Here is a 22,496-nt window from a genome sequence, read left to right as displayed (position 1 = left end):
ACTTTTAATGACACCCAGTGGGGAACATCTCATTCTTCTGAGATGATGCATCTATAAATTACAAGTTAGAAAAAAAATATGATTGGAAGTTACAGCAGTTCCCCCTTATCTGGGAATCTGCTTTCTGCGATTTCAGTTACCCCCCAGTCAACTGTGGTCTAGAAGCAGACGATCCTTTTGACATATTGTCAGGCTGGTAGTAGCCTAATGTTACGTCACAATGCCTATATCCTTCACCATCACATGGACATGCTATCATCCCAGCATCACAGGAAGAAAGGTGAGTACAGTACAGCAAGATTTTGAGAGACCAGTCATGTAACTTGTAGTATGTTGTGATTGTTCTATTATTACTGTTAAATCTCTTACTGGGCCTCATTTATCAACTGAACTTTATTATATACGTGTATATATATGTATATATTTATATACAGGAAAAAATGTGGGTATATATAGGATTTGGTATCATCTATAGTTTCAGGCAAGGTCCACTGGGGATCTTGGAACATTCTCTGTGGATGAGAGGGGCCAACTGTACACATTCTTTCATTCCCTCTCTGGGGCAGTCCTTTCATGATGATGCATTTGGGTCCCAAACCTTTTTGTGAACTGGATTTGTGGTAAGAGATCCTGTTAACAGATAGAAACGTATTTACTTTTTAAAAGGAAAGTTCTTCTTTCCTGTATACATACTTAGCTAGGCAGTACAAACATTTACTCCCAGGGCTGTCCACAAACATCCACGGCCATTGTCATTTACTGTCCACCACTCACCTAAGCACCCCCCTGAACTCCTGTTTCACTTGGATTCCAGTCATCCAGGTTGGACAATGGTAGGCTTTACTTACACTGTTTCTGTACTGTACATGTATTGCCAAGTTAGAATGAATTAGATTAAGTCTGTAACTAGCAAATCCATAATTAGGTCCAGCATATCATTAAGAGGCAGAGACTTTAATTACACACATTTCAGTAAGATCCTGTTGCTATATAATTGAACTTACCTCTTTTCTTCTACCTTTTCCCCCACACTACAGCCAAGTTCACAGTCTGTCATGGCTAGGGGATTTTAATTAGGATACTGCTGCATCTTAATTAGAGATGAGGTTACCCATTAGTCTTGAAATTAATTGGATTCTCTCTTTAGGTCTCTTTGTCATATATTGTGTTTGCTTTTTTTCTTTTTACTAGAAAAATAAGCTGGAAGTGAGGACACATATAACAGGAAAATGATAGCTTCATTTTCCATAAGCATTTCCTTGGAAAATTTCAGCCATTCCCATCCCAGAGAAGGGTGGCTATGGAAGGAACCTGCCGCTATTTGTGCATGATTATATGAAAGACTTTTTTGTTTAGAATTGGCAGTTGAGGCGCTGGTTTCTGTCACCTGCTAAGAACCATAGATAGGTTTTAGGTAAATTCCCTTGTGAATGCTTTCTGATGTAGTCGAAAGAGTATTTGTCCTGGTGGAGGCTTTGCTGTTGTCTCCTTTATCTTCTACCTGTCATACGACCTCTCAGGGTCTAGTTTTCTCATCAATTAAATGAGGGAGCTGGACTAGATTTTTAGGTTCCCTCCCAGTTTCCAAGACTTAATTATATGACTAATAAGAGAAAATATAGGTAGGGAAGGGAATAATCATTTCATGAATATAGAGAACCTTTATAAATTCAGGTGATTTGGATAAAGGCCAGTGTGAATTGTTTTTAACGTCTGAGTTCTAGAGTGCTAAACTGTACTGACCACAACTATTCAAGTTAAGCTTTATCTTAAATTGGCTAGCAGTATTAACATGTAGAGAAATCTTGAGGAAACCTGCAGCTGTGGATAATTCTGACTTAGAAGACATTATTTTGCGTAATAAAAAAGTAACATTTTCTAAATTAGCATAAGTATTATAATAATAGAAACATGTGATCTAAATACTAAACCCCTAAATACTAACAACTGGACAGAATTATATTATGTGAAGACCAAATCGTATGAGATAAGGGAATAGTTTGAAGTTTTAGGGTTTTTTTCCCCTCCCCTAAATATAATTAAGTCTGTTAATCTTTCAAAATAAGAGGATATTTTTGATAGTCATTGCTGACCAATGGAACTAGATCCATCACCAGGTGGTTCTCTTGTTTTGGCAGAATATGGTTTTGTGCCTCTGTGAACAAGCACATATGTCCCAGTTAACACTGAGTGCTTTTCAGTGAAAACAAACATGCATTGCTCAGTGCACATCTGGTTTCCAGTTCCTGGGCTCCAGATTGTGTGAGCTGTGGATCCGTAGTGACACCTAGTGGGTGATAAGGCTAGGAACACCTGCATTTCATAGGCAACTTTTAAGGCCTTGGAGCACCATGGATTGGCCTTGATGTTCCACTTCTATTTCGGTTTTCATTGACTGGGATGTGGTTGTGGGGAAATTAGAAGGATTCCCATTGTTTTTGGGAATGTGTGTTGTTCACATGATGGTAGAATATGAAAATGCCTGTTGTTCTCACTACCTAAATCAGAATTAGTAAGGTTAGAGCAGGTCTTCAAGATATCGTAATACAGTAAGATGAAACACACTGAAGCCAAGAGAAAAGTGCCTGAAGGGAAGTCATGCAAGGAAGTCATGCGAGAGAACCTAAATGAGAACCTCCATCCCCCAATTCTAGAGCTTCCTGCCTTACCCTACATAGCATTTCATTCGGGGGTTTCTTTTTAGTGTCAGACCCTGGTTTAGAGGAGGGAGAAAAGATTCAGTATTCTCAGCAGAACCAATATCGATCTGTAAAGGCAGATTTTCTTTCAGTAGTGCAGAGCTGGAGCTCAAAACAGGGCTGTTGACAAAGGCAACACAGTGCTTGTGGACATCTCTGACAAACGTACAAGTGGGCAAGAGCCATGGTCCCCATGGTAGAGGGTCTGCTTGCACCGAGGAGGGGAGGAAAGATAAGACTGCCCTGTCTGCACCCTGCGGAGATGCTGTGGCTTCTCTCCAAGACAGAAAACCCCTCCGTGTTTATATTACCCTTAGTTTCTAGTGGATAGCAGGAGAAACGGTAGGAAAATAACCATCCGTGATCACTTGAGGCTTTGTGGCACATGGTCTGTTTAATCCAGATCGGACACATCAGGTACAGCAGTGGCACGTGACTCAGTAATACTGTAAATGATAATACGTTTTAACATACGCACTACAGTTTCAAAAGAAGACGACCGGAAACTCAAGAGTTTTTTTTTTTGTTTTTTTTTTTTTTTTTTCCCCATAGAAAGTGTTCACATGTTTATCTTCCTGCAGTTTTGTACAGTATTTCTTCTTTGCCATTGAGATGTTGGTAAGCAAAGCCCATTTATTATACGAAAATAGAAAAGAACACACTTGATGTTTTTCACGATAACATTAACGGGGGGGGGGTGACCTCTAAGGAAAACATTACATTGGAATGTCTGATTATCAAAAATATACCATCCCTCCCACCTCCCAGGTTTGTAAAATAGTCTATTGGTCCAAGGAGCCCCCCAGGACTTGGGTCAGTGCCCTACACTGGTTCGGCATGATGCCTTCCAGTGTAGTCAAGTAACCTGCTAAGATAAATGTCATTCCCACACTTGATGAGAAAAACGTAGAACATTCTGAATAGAGAACAAGACTCAAAAGGAACCCCCTTAAAGCTGATAGCCACTTTCTCTTCATGATACTGTTTGGGCTCCAAGGGTCATGGGTCATACAAATGCTTTTCCTTCGTCCAGTCATTTTAAAGCTTTGCAGGTGATGAGATTTCATAAGGAAATCACAAAAGGAAAATAAAAATCTTCCAGGTTCCCGTGTGTCATGGTTACCACACCAGCTAGTTGAGAAGGGAAACTAATCCTGCCTTAGACAACAGCATTGGGATCTTTCTGCCTTGTCGTGACCTGATGATTGAAGTGAGGGAGCCTGGACCACTGGACTTCACGAATAACCTCAGAGTCAGAGGTTTAGCTCCATTCCAACCACTTCACAACTCTGCAAAGTTAAGAAGCTGAGGGAAAAAATCTAGGTACATGTTTCAATGTACACTTTTCCTGCCTATATTCTGACAAATAAGTGACATGATCCTGAACAGCAGGAATCGTAATCTGAAAACTAGGTAAAGTCAGCACGTGCACAAGGTGACTCTCATTAATTATGGGTCAGCATTTACTGTCCACTTTAATTTCTGTTCAAATTCTTTGTTTCTCTTAGTCTCACTTTTCTACTTGTTGACCTTAAACTCCCATGTGATTGTAGGCTAATCTGTTCAACTGTCACTGAGGACACCTGGTCTTTCAAACAGCATTCCACGCAGTTAGTTCTGAACTTGACACTTTTAAGAGAATAGGGGATGAAGGCGAAATAGTATAGTTCGCTTCTGGAGGTCCTGGTTCACAGTGGTTCTGATGGAATGCTTCCTCCCACTAATCACTACCCTGGAAGTCCAAGTATTAAAAGTAGAAGCAAACCCCAGAACAATGCAACAGGATGTAGAAGAAAAATCTTAGGGCAAGATGTTTAAGCCCTGGATTGCAATCAGTTCTGCCACTAACTTGCTGTATGAACTTGGGTAAGTCACTCATCTTCTTCCTGCCTCTTTTCCTTCTCTGTGAATCAAGGACTTAGTCCCTTGACCTGCTACCATCAGAGGTTGTAGTAAGGATCAAAAGGACTCTAGAAAGTATGCTTTGAAATGTTATAGCTCTCTCTTCCTGAGAAGAAGAACATTCGACTGAATGAAAACTGTTAACTGTTCACTTTTTTTTTTAACTGAATTGATAGTCCATAGCTGGTTCTACCCAGGGAATGGTGGTTTCAAAAGGATGGTTTGTATTAGTACAATGAAATGGTTCCCAAGGGCTGTGTCCAGCTCATACTGAATTTACATCAGACTATACCTCTAGTTACAACATGTTTTCTTTGATGAGTCTTCTCCAAAGCATCATTCCTCTGAGAGGCAGCAACTGTAGTAGAAAAAGCATAAGACTCACAGCCAAGGGACTTATGTTCTGGTCCCAGCTAGGACATTAATGACTGCATGACCTTGAGCAAGTCACTTCATTTCTCTGGGCCTCAGCCTTCTATATACTGTAAAATCAATTAGCTATTCCTAATCCTTTCTAGTTCCGATATATTCTTCATTCTATGTTTTCTAAGTTTCCATTCATTTGAATGTAGCCTATAATAATTATATTATTTTTTAATGCTTTCTAACGCTGAATAGCATCAAATGGAGTAAGTGGTTTTGGGAATCTTTTAATATGCTGAAGTGATTCAGGAACTACGAAAGCTTAAGAGTCATTTCCCCCGAAAGGCCTTGCCTCCAGAAAACCCTGATAACCTGGTTCTTCAGTCACTGGCCAATGGGTTAGATTGATTAAACCGTTCAGCACACTTAGGTCTTTTGGTTGACTTACAAAAGTCTTCTAGCAGCGTAGTCTTGCTGTATTCTGTTGTGTAGATGCGCCATTTTCCTGGGTTGACATCCCTTGGACCAGAGGTGAGATGGGTCTCTTATCTCCAGCTAAGTCTACACTGGGGGATGGAGATGAAGCGGATAGTCTAAAGTCTTTTAGGAACTGGCATAATGTAGGACTTAGAAATGAAGTTGAAGGAACACAAAACAGTTCATTAGGGCCAAAAATTGAGAAATTATTTGAGACATGATTTTAAAAGCTTGTTCATTAATTTTGTGGGACACAATAAAATGCTCCCTTGGTGCACTATCAAACAGACTCTGGGTTAGATATAGTCATTATCCTAATCCTGTGATGAGCTGTTTTTAAACACGGGCAATTCGTATGTGTATGTAACCACATTCCTATTTCCCTCTTTGTCCCTTACCCCACTCAGTTTTTATGATGTAAACTTAGATACTACAATATTCCTAACGTCGTTCCATTACCATTCTTTCAAAGGAAAAATTCCATTTCTAGTCCTTTACCTGACTTCTACATGGAGTCCAGCCCAGTCTTTTGCCTTCCCTAATGGGATATGTGTACCAAGTGAATGGATTTAAGCGCTTATTCTCCGGTGTGTTTAGGTTGGTGGTGGTGTGTGTGTGGGAGTGGTGGTGTGGGAGTGTGTACACATATATATTCCTCCATAGTTGTAAAGCTTTTCTGTCTACTTAGACTGCTGGCTCAGAAGGCCAAAAGCACCCCATTTCCATAGGGTGGTTGCCCCCCATTAGGGGTAAGTCCTTGAGGCCAGATCCAGGAAAGGACTCAGTTGGTGGTCAGCGAGGATAGCATGAGATAAAGGTCTAAGGCTCCCTCTCCTCTGTCCTTCTGGTCACCTTCTGCTTAGAGGCCACTTCAGAACCCACTGACCTTCCCCTTCCACTGGGTCAGTAGAGCTGGGGATCATAAGGAAGCCCACGGAAAGTGTTTCATAGGTTCCTGACTAGTGAAACTTGTCTAGATGGTTGTGGTAGGCAGAGAAGTCCTTGGCTTATTGTGAAACTGCAGCTCACTAACCTGTAAAATGGATAAGGGGCTTCTGTATCTCAGAGCCCGCACTAGAGAGACTGCAACTAGGGAGGGTGGGAAGGGGCTTGTCACGAACCCTGAGGCCCACCTGCCCTCCTATATGCAGTGAAAATGGTAGGATTCCAGAAACGCTTTCCCAGTCCCGCCAGAGTGCCAGCCACTTGAACGGGCTCTCCAGAAGTAACATTCACTCCCTCCCTTGCATGGAGGTGATCAGGCTTTGCCCCCACTTCAGTTACCTTCTGGGACATCAGGCCCAAGACCCTTCAGACCTCAAATGTGTTTCAGGCCAGGTATGAATCATCTAGAATCGCTTACTTGCTTTCACACTTTGATGCGTCCTCCATGAAGCACACAGTCTTAAGTCTGCTGGAGCCTGTGGAGTTACCTCAGTCATAAACTTGCCCCTTCTGCAAGAAACTGCTTATGGGGCCTTTTGGCAGAATTCTGAATGGGCTTTATGATGGGTCCAGAAAGAAGGCTACAAACTAAGGAGCTCCAGGGTCCCACTATAGCTGTGAGCCCTGAGTTCTTCTGTTCTGTCTTCACTGGCCCACACCAGACTCGACTGTGTGTCCTAGGTCCTGGCTAGTTCCTGTGTCAAGATCCCAGTGTGAAAAATCCGGTCATTCCCTTTCCCCGCACCCAGAAATGGAAACTGCAAACACCACTGGTTCTAATCGCAAGGGAAGCACTTCGTTCTCTAAAGAAGACTTCCCTCCTCCCTAGACTCTTCTGCTTTGGCTTGATTCTTCTCTCTTCCACAGCGGCAGTCACACAGTTCTAACTCCCAGGCAGGAGTCTGCAGGTGCTTGGAAGTGGAGACGGTTTTCCTAACATGTCTCAGGATCACTGGGGTCCACGTAGAGACAGATGGCTGGACACAGAGAAGAACAGCCAGGGGGGTAAAGCAGAGAGGGACAGAGAGGGACAGAGACAAAGGACGGACAGAGGGTAAGTGTTGCTGTGTGGTCAGTTGGCAGCTCTGTGCAGGTCAGCTGGGCGGGGCGGGGAGGGTGCCCAGGCTCAGTTGACCTCACCCACCTGGGGAGATGGAGAGAGAACTCAGCAGTAACTGACTTCTTAGCCTAAAAGCTTCTGCTATAAAAGAAGGAAACAAAAACAAAAACAAAAACAAACCCTCACAAAATGCATTGTTTTGGTTCAAAGGTATTGGGTCCATGGAGAAAAATATTTCACAAAAATCCGTTGATGTTTTGTTTTCCACCTTTTCCCATGAATAAATATTATCCATTAAGAGCCTTGAAAAAGGTGCTTAAATACACAGTGTTATATTTTCTTCCTGTTTTGCATGTGACAACTTGGCCTCCGTGCTGCTCTTGGTCTTGTGTTTTCCTCACTGGGGTCTCCAGAAACAAGAGTTACTGGGTCTGAGGCTCCCCCCTCCAGGCCCTGTCCTGGCACGCAGCCTCTCCACCACCCCCCCCCCCCGCCATCCCATCCCCTACCCCCCTCCCTTCCTCTGGCCCCAGCGAGATGCGGTAGTGCAGGGCCAGGGCCAGGGCCAGGGCCACGACCACATCCACGCCCACACCAGCAGCGGTGAACCTCAGGTGCCCCTTTGCTGCCTCCTTTCCCTTCCAGGCACAAGTTTCAGTGCTAGGGGTGCAACAGGGCGGGCAGAAAGAGTGGGGGAGGGGGGGAGGGAGTGGTCCCAGCGGCCACCCACCCACATGCCAGCCCCTTTCGCTCCCACTCCCCGCACTGGCCCTCTGTCCGGTGGTTTTACAAGGCGGAGACCTTGACGACATTGCTGGCTATGGAAGGAATGTTCGTGTTGGGGCCCGGGCTGGCAGGGGGTGGCCGACTTTCTCCCTCTGGGGTTAGCGCTGGCGGGGTGGGGATGCTGATGATGGCTGTGGTGATCTGGGATGTTTTGCAGTTTGGTCTCAGTCCGTCGTCTGCTTTCAAATTAAGGCTGGAGCGACTGGAATAAAAGAAGAGTGAGTGAGTGACGGTGCTTCTTGCTAGCGTTCTCAGCATCCCTGACCCTCGCCCGTTTGGCTCCCGGTTAACTAGGAGGAAGCTCTGCCGTCCCTCTGTCTCTGGTTTTAGTAATCAGCCTGTCGCTCTCCGTTCTAATTATTATTTCTAACAATTACAAAGTCACGTATACTGGGCTTGGGAATTCAGAGTACACGTTTCTCTCCGTGCCATAGACCTGTTCCCCATCCTTTGTGGCATTTGACTTTTGTTTTCCCTGAGTTCCTTGCAGTTCACTGGAGGTAGTGGGGAGAGAGGCCTAATCTCTCTCTGGCAGATTACGGAGGGACAAGGTCAGTCTATGGTTCAAAGTGAGCCTGGGATAAGCCACGTCTAAGACAATTGTGAAAACTGTTTCCCTGGGAAAATGATCCATTCTTTGCACTGGGGAAGTTTCTTTCTTTGTTTTTGCTTGTTTCCCCAGTTATTGTTTCTGGTATCTAACCCCACATTGGGTCTAAACCTGCTAGAGTACCCTCCCCAGCAAACAAAGGGCCTTTGGGTTAATGTGCAAGGGTAGGGAAGGGGGAGGAGGCTCATCCGTTACTCGAGGAGCCTGTTCCCTTCTGGGACTGGCAGGACCGAGCTTCAGGGAGTGATGGGGCTTGAGGCCACGCACCTGGTAGTGAGGGAGGGCTGCTCACTGCCCTGGATGTGGATCGTGCTGAGCTCTTGCATGCTGCGCAGGCGAGTGGCCGGCAGGTTGGAGTTGGGCAGGTGCGTGGTCTTCTTACTACGACGGGAGCAGCAGGTGGTCGTGAGGCCCGGGTGACTGGACAGTGAGGGGCTTCTCGTGGACGGGTAGTTCTGCATCGAGCTCTCCATGCAGTTCTGCTCAAACATCTGCTCATCTATGAACTCGTGGTTCTGTGGGAGGCAGAAGAAGAAGAAGTAGGAAAAGGAGACGGGAAGGAGGGGGACGAGTCCCCGTGTGGCTGCCTGCCTCTGTCTGGGCCTGGAGAGGAGGGCTCCCAGCTGCCTGGAGCACGGATAAGCATTCGGGAGGGGTGATGTCCCACAGGCATCAAAGGCAGAAAGATAAAGATCGCTATGGGCAGCGGTGGCCATCAGGTAGAAGGGTGGGGACTGCAGCTGTTAAATCATGATGGGATGTACACTCCATCTGCAGCTTTCAGATGATGGGACACAGAGGACCTGGAGGGATTTCGTGGCATCCTCAGAGCTAGAAGCAGACTTGACTGACTTTGCTGGGTTTGCACAGATCTCCTGGAGGCAGCCAGTAAGGAGTTGCTAACCTTGGGGAGTAGGTATGCTAGGCTATCTTGAATGCTGGGTTGGATTTAATGGGTAAGATCCTTATGAATCCTGGGTACGTGTGAGCTGTAAACTTTTAAAGGCACTGGATTATTCATGCAATTGGGGGGAGATTTGCTCTTGAAGGCCAATGGGGTCAAACTGTCAGGGTTTTGATTTCCTTTAATTATTGTGTTTTCTGCCCCCCCCCCACCTGATTCTGGGATGTAGATCCTTACTATATCTGGAGGCACAGTATTCCCTAAGTCAAATGTAAGCAGGGCAAGGAATGCTAACAGCTTCCTGGTGTTGAACTCGGAAAACAACAATAACAAAAATGGCTGTTTAGTCGTTTGCTCAAGGCGACTGAAAATCTATGGCATCAATGATCTGGCAGAGGCCGCCAGGCTGGAGAGGAATAGCGTGAGGAGAGAGTACAGAGAGAGATCAGCCCTGGCAGCCAGGACCAGGAGTCCCTGCGGAGCTGGGGAAGGGGCCCCGGGGGCACTCACAGGGGACCGCATGGCCGCTGCATTTTGCCACCCTCTCCAAGGCCTTGGGGAGGTCAAAGGAGGGAAGCAGAAAAGCAGTCAGGTAGTTCAGCGTCAGCACCCGAAGGCCTGAGCTGCTACTGCGGGTGGCCGTAGAGGTAGGAAAAAGCCCCCAAAGAACTGACAGCACATGCAGAGAACCGAACCGGGGGTGAAAAGAGGAGAATCCACAGACTCAGAAGAATCAGAGAGAAAAACATCAATTGAATTTTTAAAAAAGTGATACCTTGATGGTGGAGGTTCGTACAGATAACAGGGGATCATCCACAAGATAGGACAACCCCTACAGGACAACATGCCAACAGAAGATAAAAACACCATTGATTGTACATTCCAGCATTCCCAAGCTCAGTTCCGACATTCAGTCCCTCCGCCCCGGCATTCCGCCCGCCAGCCCGACATCGCGCCCTCGCCCCCAGCATCCTCGCTCCTTCGTCCCGACGTCCCACCCCTTGGCTCCAACACGACCCTGTGCAAACGCCACCTTCATTCCTCCCATCCCAACATTCTGCTGCTTCTAGCCCCACATTCCTCCCCTGAAGCCCAGCATTCCAGCTCTTTCACCCCAGCACCCCCCGGCCCTGGCCCCGCATTCAGTCCGACATTCAGTCCCACAAATTCAGCCTTCCACGCCCTCAATGCCAGCATTCCATCCCGCCACCTCCCAAGTCTCCGTTCTGCCATGCCAACATTCCAGCCCCTCAAACCCGAACATTTTTACCCATATCCTTTCAGTTGACACATTCCACCCAACACATGCAACTGGGAAAGGGCAGTTGGGTCTGGGCCTATCCCATTGGCAAGCTCCGAGTTTTGGACAGAAGTTCCAAATACACATATACAGTTCTTGACAGTAAGACACATTCGATAAATCCTGGAAACTAGGGTTCTCCGAGTACTTTCCCATTTGGGAAGCCCTTTTTGGGCTCGACAGCCATCCACAGTGTGCTATCCACACGTGGCTCATAGTAAGAGTCATCTGACGTCTATTCCCCTGCATCTAGAGTCCAGGATATGGGACATTCAGAAGTAGAAAGCTCCTTCCCTAGGGTGCTGAGCCCTGACTGTGGGCTCTCTGGGGATGGGGGGGCCTTGAAAGGAACAGGGGAGGACTGCACTCTGCCTCTCTTGGGTTGTCCACCCAACATATCCTCTTCCCTTCTCTTCCTCGTGCCTTTTGCCAAGGGTCCAGGGTTGGCCCCACTGCCCTTCCTTTCAGTCTGTTTGTGGTTCACAGGCAACATGCCACATTCCAGCTACGGCTTCCTAAACCATGACTCTATTTTCACAGTAATTCTTAGAGCATCCGAACTCCCGGGCCCTACAGGGTGACTAAGAGAGAGTGGTACTGATGGACTTCCTGGCTCCAGAACTATGGGCATAGCCTCCTTCATTCACTGTCCTTTAAGGAGTGATGTGGGGGAGGAAAAGGCACCCACACACTGCATCAACCTAGTCCCAGGGATGGGACAAAAACCGAGGCCCTGCTCCACTCTCCTGTAGCAATCTAGGATAAATTCAGCCGAGTTTTGAAGAGTGATGTGCATCCGGACTGAGAAACTGAGAGGCAGAGCACTGGGAGGCTCTCAGTAACCACAAAAACGGGCTGTGGGGGTCGTGTAGGGGTGTGCAGAAAGGCTCGGGGCAGAGACTGTCTATGCTGCAGCAGGACGGAGGTGGCCCCCTACCCTGGAGACTGCGCCCCCGCCCCTCCTTGGGGTCTTCCTCCCGGGGGTTGACAAGGACCTCGTTGCTACTCTTTGGATCTGAAGGCAGACGCCGATGTCTGCAGCCTGGCCCAGGGTGAGGATGTGAGCCCAGAGTTCTCGCTCCGCGAGCTCTGGCCCTCAGAAAGGAGGGCAGGGGTCGGAAAGAGGAGGACGCAGTGGGCTGGGACTCACAGTGGTTTTCTCCAGGCAGTGCAGCAGGTGGTGGTGCTGGCTCTCAATGAGTGACGTGCTCTTGCCCACGTGTTCCTCCTCTGGGGTGCCCTAATCAGAAAAGGAGAGAAGGCTGAGGCTCATGCCGGTGGCTCCTCCCACCTTCCCCGGGGGACTTCATTTCCCACGGGAGGTGGGAGGGCGCCAGAGAAATCGGGATGATCCACATTTCAGGGTCAACAGAGAACATGCTAGCTCTGGGGCTGGGGGCCCTGGAGGGAGAGGGTGTAGAGGGGTGCTTCCTGGAGAAGATCTGGAAACATGTCCTTCTTAGGGTTCACACTGGGCCTTTGGGGAAGGTGGTGTCCCTGGGAAGAGAAAAGGAGCCCTTCCCCCCTTCCCCGTCCCCAGCCCAGGCCCGGCAGGCACCTACCATCAGCTCCAGCGCCTCCGTGAGGAGCCCGTTGCGCTTGCTGTGCAGGTAGGCATTGGAGCTGCCTGTCTTGGCCACACGGATCCTGGCAAGGCGGGCTTTCTGTGATCGGCAGAGGAAAAAACCAGTGAGTGAGCCTGAGAGACCAGACAGCAGGCCTGGCAAAGCCAGTGACAGCAGGCCCAGGGGATGCCTGAGGAAGGGGAGGAAGTGGCTTCTTCCCAGCCACACGGATCTCTGTTTGCAGACCCCAGCGCTGGGTCTGAGGCTCTGCATACCCACTTGGGGCAGCCTGATTCTGGTCAGAGTTCCTGGGGGTCTCACTCATCTCTCCGGCTTTGATACAATTCCAGCAGCAGGAATACCTCTCCTCAGAGCCCTCTCTCCTCCCAAAACCTTCATGAACTTGGCCTACTTGGTATTGCACTAGACTATCTCTCATCTCTAACTGGACGGTCAGCTCTAGAAAGGAGCGTGTGTGAGAGCTCTCCCGACCCTCCCCGAGGGCCCAGAGCTGTTCCCAGTATCCAGCAGCTGCTGGATTAACAGCAGTTAGGAGAAAAGCAAGGAGTGTGCATCTGTGCCCTTCAACACGTCTTCACTTCTTTCCTTCTTTCTGTTTTGTCCGTAGCGCTTATTACTAAGGGAGTATACGGTGTCAGCATTTATATCGCTACTGCCTCACAGAATGTAAATTCCTTGAGGGCAGGAGTTTTTTGTTTTGTTTAAGGATGAATCCCCTTGGCTTAGTCTTTTTTTTTTTTTTTTTTTTTTTTTATTGGTCAGAGAGAGCGAGCACAGGCAGACAGAGTGGCAGGCAGAGGCAGAGGGAGAAGCAGGCTTCCCGCCGAGCAAGGAGCCCGATGTGGGACTCGATCCCAGGACGCTGGGATTATGACCCGAGCCGAAGGCAGCCGCTTAACCCACTGAGCCACCCAGGCGTCCCGGCCTAGTCATTTTTAAATCAAAAAATGCCTTGGGACGCCTGGGTGGCTCAGCGGGTTAAGCCTCTGCCTTCAGCTCAGGTCATGATTCCAGGGTTCTGGGATCGAGCCCCGCATCGGGCTTTCTGCTCAGCAGGGATCCTGCTTCCCTTCCTCTCTCTGCCTGCCTTTCTGCCTACTTGGGATCTCTGTCTCTCAAATAAATAAATAAAATCTTAAAAAAAAATCAATAAATGCCTTGAAACTCACATGTCGGTTTTGGGGAGTGGATGCCTGCACGTCTGGGCTTGTCACACCTGCCTGTGGGAACGAGGGCAGGGGCATGCGCATGTGATGTGGTGCCCTGCCCTGTGTGGGAGAGAGGGGAGGACAGAACACATTTTCACACAGCACTCCGGCTTTAACTAGAACAATGGGAAACCTCCCCAGCCCCAGCCTAGGAGACCCCAAGCAGATCCTCCTGCAGGGGATGGCCTCGCAGTGTCTTAAGGCAGAGGGGGCGTGGCTGCTCCTCTCCTTCCTAATAGGTGCCATCGCTGTCACCAGGATGGACGCCAACCACGGAGGGGGGAAGCCCAAGAGGAAAGAGTCTTCAGGAGAAGAGTTCTACTCGCGGTCCAGGCTCCTGGGGTGTAGAGCCAGCTCTAGGTCCTGGCCGCTGGAAGCAGAAGAGCCCACAGTGACTCACGGGTCCGTCCTGGGGCAGAGCAGTCACAACCCTGCCTCTGTGAAAGTCCGTTGTCACTTCACCACAGACTCTGAGAAGGACAAGAGACCTTGGGAAATTATGGCAATTTCCCTTTCTAGTCTACCTCTCCCCAGCACCGGGAAGTGTCCCTTCCAGGGGGCCCTGCTGGGCTGCTACGTGTGCTAAAAAGAGGCCAGGTCTTGGGATTCAGGCTGTGGATAGAAGCACAAAGGACATCCTCGGTCTCTGGTTTCCTGTGGCCTTCGTGTCCCCACAGGGACAGCTTGACTCCCTTTCCTGGCCTCCTGGGCCTGGCAGACCTGCCTGGGAATCGGAGGAAGAGGGCTTCTCTGGACGGCAAGAGGGCAGAGGGGAATTCAGCGAGGGAAGGCTGGTGAGGAAGCCCCGTCGGTCCTCTTCTCTCTGAGCCAAGAACTTTCATCCCTGGCCCAGCTCGGTGCCGGCCCTCCCCACAGCGACATGTCCACATTCAAGCACGTTGCTCATTTCAGGATGAGGCAGCTTCTGCCTTGGGTGAGGACTGGGTGTTGAGAGCTGCATATGGAAATCCAATTGTGTCAAGCTCATTATAGCCTTATATAATTTGATTGTACCACTTAGAGCCAGACCTTTCTCGTATCTGGGGTCTGTCTTCATTACTTTCTAGAGATGAAAGATTCTCCTGTTCTCCTCTGTGGCACTTCTTTTAATCTTATCTTACCCTGGGCTCTATTAAAGCAACAGATTGTCATATCAAATGCACAACACTGTTTAATCATTTCCCACACGGGATAAAGAGGTTTGCAACGTATTTACAGAACCCTAACCCAGCACATGAAATTCGGTGAGGATTTCTCCTTTGATTTGGAGCTCCTGAGAGCCGCGATCTGGCTTATGTGCATTTTTGTCTTTGGCATCTGACACGGAGCTGTGCACAGAGCAGGTGTTCAAGCCAGGCTGGTGAGGACCCAGGAAGGGGGACGGACCTTCCCAGTTGGACACAAATCCGTTAATAAGGCCCTGGTCGTGAGCTCATCCCTGTGTAGACTGTGTCAGCCTCTCCCTCTTCCATAGGCCAGGAGCACAACGTGAGAGGTTAAAAGAGAATGTGACCATCATCTAGGCTATTTTGAAGACAAGAAAACGGAGGCTATGAGGAGAAGTAACGTCTCCAGGGCAAGGCAGCATGCTGGGGAGTCTTCTGTGCAGTTCTCCCTGCCTTTAGGCCAAATGCTCTCTCCATGAGGGGCCTCTCCCTGAATGTCAATGCCTGCTGGGTAAGTTTCTAAACCGGATGAACTAGGTCTGGGAAGGTTCAGTTTCAGCAAGGATGGAGATCCCAGGGTTGGATAAGAAGTCTGGAAGGAGGATGCTCCCACTCTGGCTACGGTTCCAGGTGGGGTCTGGGCCACGAGAACTGGCATCTCTTGCCCCAGCAGAGGCAGAAGAAGGACAAAGAGGGAGACGTGGAAAAGCCACACAAGAACGCAGCCAATTGCACTCTTGGGTGTTCATTCCCTGAGAAATGGAAAGTCACGTTCACACAAAAACCTGTTCATGAATGTCCACAGCAGCTTTACTCATAATAGCCAAAAATGTGGTCGTGTAGCCCTGTGGCATGTGATACATCCAAGCCATGGGTTGCTGCCCAGCAAGAAAATGGAATGGACTATTGATACAGACAACCTGGATACATCTCCAGGAATTATGAGAAATGGAAAAAAAACAAAAACAAAGCACGAAACCCTCCGAAGGTTATGTAACCCTCCAAAGGTTACATCCTACACGAATCCATTTATGTAGCATTTTTTGAAATGGAAACATTGAGTAAATGGAGGACAGGTGAATGGTTGCCAGGCCTTAGGGATGGGACAGAAGTAGGGTGGGAGAAATCTTTAGGATGCTGGAATGGTTCAGCACCTTGACCAAGGTGATGGAGGCATAAAGCTGCCTGGTATCAAACTTACACACACACACACACATACGGAATACTGGGGAAGTCCGAATCAGATTCGTGGATTGTATCAACGTCCATACCCTGCTGGTGATAATTTTATAACTTACATGTGAATCTGTGCTTAGCTCAGTAAAAATCCAGATGATGTTCCCTTCTCTCTGTCCATAGCTAGACCTTCTCACTTAATCTTCAATTCACTTGGCTTCGAGAACCCAGCCTCTGAAGCAAATACTTGTGGAGTTCGTTCTGGTAACAACCCCAAGCAAACCAGTCATGAAGGAAAAGGATGACCACTTTTTAAGCCTTTCCTTTACAGTAGAGGCTGGTGAGTTGAGTTTACCTTCACGGCCGGGCTGATGAGCCCCTGAGGATGTGGTCTGGGCTGAAAACTAGCAGCTTCCCAGACCACCTTCCTGTCCCAGCCTCCACTGTCACTAAACCTCCTGCACCTGCCTTCCTCGCTTTGCGATGACACACTCAGTACTGGAAATGGTGGTATTCTTGCATTCTCTCTCTCTTTTTTTTTTTTCCCTTGCCTCTCACAAGAAGTCCAAGGTGAAAGAGACCAAGCCAGCAACCTTGGGAGAGACAGTGTCCAGTTGAGGTGAAAACACTGTAAATATTTACTCTGATTTCAAAGGGAGAGGGACGAGGGTGGGAGGGAGGCGGGAGGGAGGCAGAGTCCGTCTTAGCAGCTGGAAGGAAGGATACACCAAGGCTGACCCCTCCTGCACTGCAATCATACGAGACGGATGAGCCTTTTAAAGTCCCAGCTGGAAATGACCACTGTTCTGTTCCTTGCAGGGCAAACCAGCAGGGGATGTGATGCTCTTGAGAGGTCGGGGAGGGTGTGGGCACGGAGGGAAAGGTAGCTGTGGGAGCAGCTGAAAGCCCAGCCTCCCTGAGGATTCCTTTGACCTTCCCCCACTGGACCAACCCCCCCACCGTCAGCCCAGCCCCTGGGGAGTGTGGCTCTAGGACCCTTGGCCCTTTCTCGAGGACAGAATAATGAATTAAGATATTGTCTGATACTGTCCAACACTGACCAGCCGACTCGAACGGGGAACGAGATAAAGACTTCTATTTCAGCCAGAAGATCGGTCTAAGGCAGACTGGCAACATTACAGTGCCAGGTCAAGATAAGTCAAAAGATAGCTCAGCATGGGCTGAAGAGGTGACCACAAGGGCACGCAAAAGGGACAGTGTTGGAGGTGGGAACTGACTGGGTTCATTATGTAACTGCATAACATATTTATGAAGAAATATTATATATAAATTGCCAGACGTTTCAGAGCTAACGTTCATGAACGTAGTGACTTCGTTTCAGACAGCATATTCAGATGTGTTCTGAAATTCTGGATTCCTCTGATATGTCAAGGAGGCCCAGCTACTTGGTGTTCCCCCTGCAAATGGGAGGGCAGTAGCAGGGGCCGTTGTGGGGGAGGAAACCGCCAGCCACGCACACAGGGCCTGACACTCTGCAGGTACGGGAAGTTTGTGGAGTGAATGAATGGCAGAAAGAATAAAATAAGGACATGAAATCTCCGCGCTGTGCCCCACCCCACCCCCTGTAAGTGACTTTCTCAGCAAGCCCTCCAACCCCCACCCCACGCCCTGCTACCCAGAAAAGAGCTGACTGCGCCCCCTGGAGGTTGAGCGGCTGCTGAAGGGGTACCTGTTTCAGGCCAGGTCAGAAGAGAAATGGAAAACAGCCGCCATGGTCCTCCCCCTTCCGGATAGGAAGCTGTTAAAAGTCCCGACCCCAGAACCTGCACTGGCAGATGCCCTAAGAATGCACCAAAACCTTCAGGCATTCTTCCTCACTCCGCTGGCCAGTGGGGGTGCCTGCCTTCAGAAGCAGCATACACTGGACATCACCCCAAACTTCTCTCAGGACCAACGGCTCTTCTCCTGCTCATCTGGGCCTGAACCCCAAACACCCCGAAGTGACCAAAGCCCATTTTGCCATTCGTCCTGGAACTCAGCAGCTCCAGAATGCTCTCCTTTCAGAGTATTTGCTTTCCGACTCAGCACACTTCTGTTTTTTCCGTATGTTCTGTATGGGCTAGCAGAGGGATTTGGAGAGCACTTACGTGCCGCAGTAAGCTCCTGGCAGGCACAGGAAGGGGTCTGGGGCACTGAGTGTTGGTGGCTGAGGCCTTGAAGGGGAAGCCAGGGGGCAAGGAAATTGCACAGGACATCCAGGATGGAGAGAGTCAGCTTATGGATGATGGATGGTTCACCCCATTTGGCAGCTGAACGGGGCTTGGAGCTGGAATGCGGGACACTGGTGGCCCGTGGAAGGGACACGAAGCTGCCTTACCTTCCAAAGCCAGAGGGTGTCTGGGTAGGGATCTGCCCTGGAGGTCCAGGCCTGGTGACCTGACGGTGACCACGGTATAAAGCCCAAAGCAGAGGGCCAAGCCCCTGTCCGAGCTGCCCACGCTGAGGCTTACCTTTTGTGCCCTGCGTTTATCAGCTCTCTGATTCTGGTGGTAAATCCGGCTGAAGTTGGAAACAATCACAGGGACCGGCAGGGCAATGACCAAGACGCCACTCAGGGAACAGATGGAGCCAAAAATTTTCCCTGCAATTGTTTTGGGCACCATATCTCCATATCTGAGAGAGAGAGAGAGAGAGAGAAAACAAGTGTGAGGAAGCGGGGTCCCTTGGGAGACAAGCCTGGCTTCCCTGCCCATCACCCACCCATCTATCCATCCGTCCATTCATCCCTTCATTCAACCGTAGTTTGAAGGGCCTGCCGTGTGCCTACTGTGACCTGGGAGGGAACAAAACAGGTAAGATCCCTGCGTTCCCAGGGGCAGCCACCCACAAGGAGAAGACCATGAGAAAATAAGGGAACACATAAAAACACTGACTTGTCGTTACTTCTGTGAAGAGGAGAGAGAGAGGTGCTGTGCCAAGCAGGGACAACACGGCCGGGAACCGCCTCTCTGAGGAACTGACACTTCAGCCGAGATGTAAAAGTAAAAGATCTGGCCACACACCACCCTTGGGGAAGAGTGTGCCCGGCAGAGGGAAAAGAAACGCAGAGGCCTTGAGGGAGGGGGGAGCATGGCGGCTCTGGGAATGACTGCAGGCCCGCTGGTGGGGGTGTGGGGGCGGAGGGTCGCTACAAAAGGAGGTCGTGGCCACCCCACAGAGTAGTGGATTTTGTGCAAGCCACCAAGGATGAGTAGTAGGAAGAAAAGCAGCACAATCTCATTTATGTTCATACAAATAACAAATAATAAACCCACCCTCTACTCACGCGGAAACTTCTCATGCACAAAGCCCTTCTGCACGCTTACCTCCCACCAGCTCCACGGACGCCGTGGACTTTCTGTCCTCAGCCCCACTGTACAGACGAGGGAAGTGAGGCTCACAGGCAGGGGGCTGCCCACGTTGGGGCAGAGGCTGGGATTAAAACCCGTTCCTCTTGCTTTCGTCTGTTTTCTACCAAGCACACTGTCTCAGAGGGCAGCCGTGAGCTCCTGAACTCAGCCCCCCTCCAAGCCACGAAGCCACTGGGGGACAGTGCCAGTTCCTCTCAGAGCTCCAAGAAGCTCTCCTAAGTGCTTCACAGCCTGGTGGCTGCCCCCGGAGACCAGCTGGGCCTGGCTACTGCTCAGCCCCGGGAAGGCAGGCCAGGGCCTCCCTCCTCCAATCAATAAGGGACTCTCCACAGTGGTGAAGCCTTTAGCCTCTTCTTTATTGAGATAAATTAAAGGCTTCATTAGGCAAAGAGCTGTGATGACTCTTTTGGCCAAAGCCAGAAACACCGTCTCCCCCCCCACCTCCCGCCCTCTGCCAGGTGGAGGAGGACCAGGAATTGCTTGCACCGAAATAGAAATAGCGAGGCTCAGAGTCCCTTGTCCTGAGGGGACCTAGGGGTCCTGAGGACTCAGAGGAGAAGGGGAGGGGATAGGGCGGATCTCCTCAGGAGTGTGATGTCCCCCCCACACACCTAAGGGCTCTGTGGACGACCTGCCAGCCGTTGACACATATTTGGTGAGTGAATGAGTGACCTCATTTAAGCCTCTCGACACCCCGTGAATTAGGCTCCTCTTTTGCGAACGCTCTGCCCTCTCCTTCGGTGTCTTGGCCCCTTGTCCCGGCTTCAAGCTCTCTCTGTCAGGCCACAGACGCTAAGGCCCGAGGCCACTCTTTGTGGGAACCCCAACAGTAGACTGGCCCTCTCTGCCATGCCGCTCAGGAGGGGCCTCGGAGAGTGTGGTCGAGACCCTGGCTTCTGGACTCAGGTGACGTGGGTTCAAGCCCCACCAGCTCATCATCATACCACTGCACAGCCTCGGGGGAATGTGACTTTGGGCCTCAGCCTCCTAGGTCTGTCAAGGGGAGGCAGGACGAGTAACCGGGACCATGATCCTTTGGGGGCACGTGCAGCTCCATAAGCCATCCACAGCCATTACTCAGGCCTAGGCATCCCAGAAACCGTGGTCTCTAGGGCCGGGAAACTCTAAAAACACAGCTGCTTGTCCCACGTTCAACTAATCCTGATGAGGAAGGAAAGGGGGTTGCCCCCTAGAGGCGAATGACGTTAGCTGGGATTTTCGGGGATGCAACTGAAAGGTGGACCTCGAGCTCAGGGCCGTGGGTGGAAACGAAGCACGGCAGGCGTGTGTCAGCACCGTGTCAGAAAGGCTACCTTTGGGGGGCGATGGAGGCTGGTGAAAAATGCTAAGGGCACACAGAAAGGTGGTTTTATCCCCTGGAAGAAAGAGTGAGGAGTAGATGGTCTGCACAGATGGCTTGCTGGTGACAGATGACAGAGCCAAAGCAGGACAGCCCAAATCCCGTGCACGCTCTGCCTTCTCCCCGCAGAAGAACAGGCTTTATCTGGGAAAGGCTGAGGCAAATGTGGGGCGAAAGGAAGCAGAGCTCGAGGGAGAGGAGGGGAGAGCGGGCGAGTGGCCAGCTGTCTTCACTGGAGGCTCCTCACAGCCCACCTGGAGCCCACCCCAGGAGACAGGAGGGAGGCACAGATGGAGTTGTAGAGCCTTGCCCATGACAGCTGAGAAATCATGGCGAGGCGCAGAAATACCCAGAGACTGGAGGTCCCAAACCGCTGTGTTGATATTTTTGAAGACGGGGAAAGAAGGTCTGAGAAGCCACAGACCAACAGGCTTGCACCCATCGATTCTGCCATCCAACTGCTGGCAGAAGTTCGAGAGCAGATTATTAAGCGGACAGCTTGCGAACGCTTGGAGAATGAGCCGTATTGCTCACTAGGCACGCATCTGGCCAAATTAACCTTTTTCTTGTTTCGGGAGGGTTTGCTGGCTGGTGGATCAGGGGACGGCTGTGTCGTGATCTTCGCAAGGTGTGTTCCTGTCCCAGTTTTTCATACCCTTGATAAAGCTGGAGGAATGGGTGTGGGTGGCAGTGGGGTCAGGAGGGACTAAACAGGCACCTCCAGCCTTCTGGCGCTTTCCAAAGATGACTAGCAGCGGTCCGAGCCCAGCGAAGGAAGTTATGGTTTTCGTGCCAGAAGGGTCTCCTTTAGCGAAAGGGTAAATAAGTAAATGGAATAAAGAATGGATTGAGAGCTTGGTCTCCAGTGGTGTGTTCCAGAATTTCTCAACAACTTACATAAAGCCAGAGGGAGGCAGCATGGCCTAATGATTGAAAGAGGAGACTGGAGATAGGTCCCAGGTTGATCTCCGGCCCCACATTACTTACTGGTTAAGTGACCTTGGGAAAGTTATTTAAGCAGAGTCTCGACCAATATAAAATAGGTTTTATATACCTAACTTACAGGGTTGTTGTAATAATTAATGAGATGATTCAGAAGAGGCACTTAATGCTGTCTCTGGACACATGTAAATTCTCTACAAATAGCCAGTGTGGTGGGCACCCATTGTTTTTTTCTGCTAATGGCCTAGCCATCTAGCAACTGTGCCCTCCCCCCATCACGAGTGAAACTCTGCCCAGAGGAGCTGGTTCTCAGAGGGGCTGCCGTATTTCTTACCAACCTTGCCCTCTGCCCCTGCTCCCACCAGGCACGGTTAACAGGTTCAGAATGAGGCACCTGGCTCAACGCTGGGTCAGGGATCGTCTGTCCTGGATTCATTTGTGAACAACTTAACTGGCCTATAACTTATATACCATATAATTCATCCATTCAAATCCTACAATTCAATGTTTTAAAGAGGATTTTATTAATTTCTTAGAGAGAGAGAGAGAGCATATGAGCAGGGGGGTGGGGAGGGGCAGAGGGAGAGGGAGAAGCAGATTCCCCGCTGAGCAGGGAGCCCGATACGGGGCTGGATCCCGCG

At 49.7% G+C, this 22,496-nt stretch overlaps 1 protein-coding gene across 3 annotated transcripts in view; it reads right to left on the bottom strand.

The window, feature by feature from the left end:
* Positions 1-7,926: 7,926 nt before the first annotated feature.
* KCND3 (potassium voltage-gated channel subfamily D member 3) overlaps positions 7,927-22,496 on the bottom strand; it is a 208,528-nt gene continuing 193,958 nt past the window's right edge. Inside the window, exons 3-8 of one of the 3 annotated variants that reach the window (XM_045081791.1) lie at positions 18,654-18,816; positions 12,609-12,710; positions 12,197-12,286; positions 10,522-10,578; positions 9,110-9,357; positions 7,927-8,434 (exon numbers count right to left, since the gene is read on the bottom strand). In XM_045081791.1, coding sequence (XP_044937726.1) covers positions 8,233-8,434; positions 9,110-9,357; positions 10,522-10,578; positions 12,197-12,286; positions 12,609-12,710; positions 18,654-18,816 — 862 coding nt within the window. In that variant the 3' untranslated portion in view covers positions 7,927-8,232. 3 annotated transcript variants of the gene reach the window in all.

This window comes from Mustela putorius, unplaced genomic scaffold (genome assembly GCF_011764305.1).
Source record: "Mustela putorius furo isolate JIRA1106 unplaced genomic scaffold, ASM1176430v1.1 tig00000585_pilon_pilon_pilon, whole genome shotgun sequence".
In the NCBI taxonomy this organism is placed as follows: domain Eukaryota; kingdom Metazoa; phylum Chordata; class Mammalia; order Carnivora; family Mustelidae; genus Mustela; species Mustela putorius.
The sequence above is the reverse complement of the archived record's forward strand: the minus strand, read 5'-3'. Positions and strand labels throughout refer to the sequence as shown.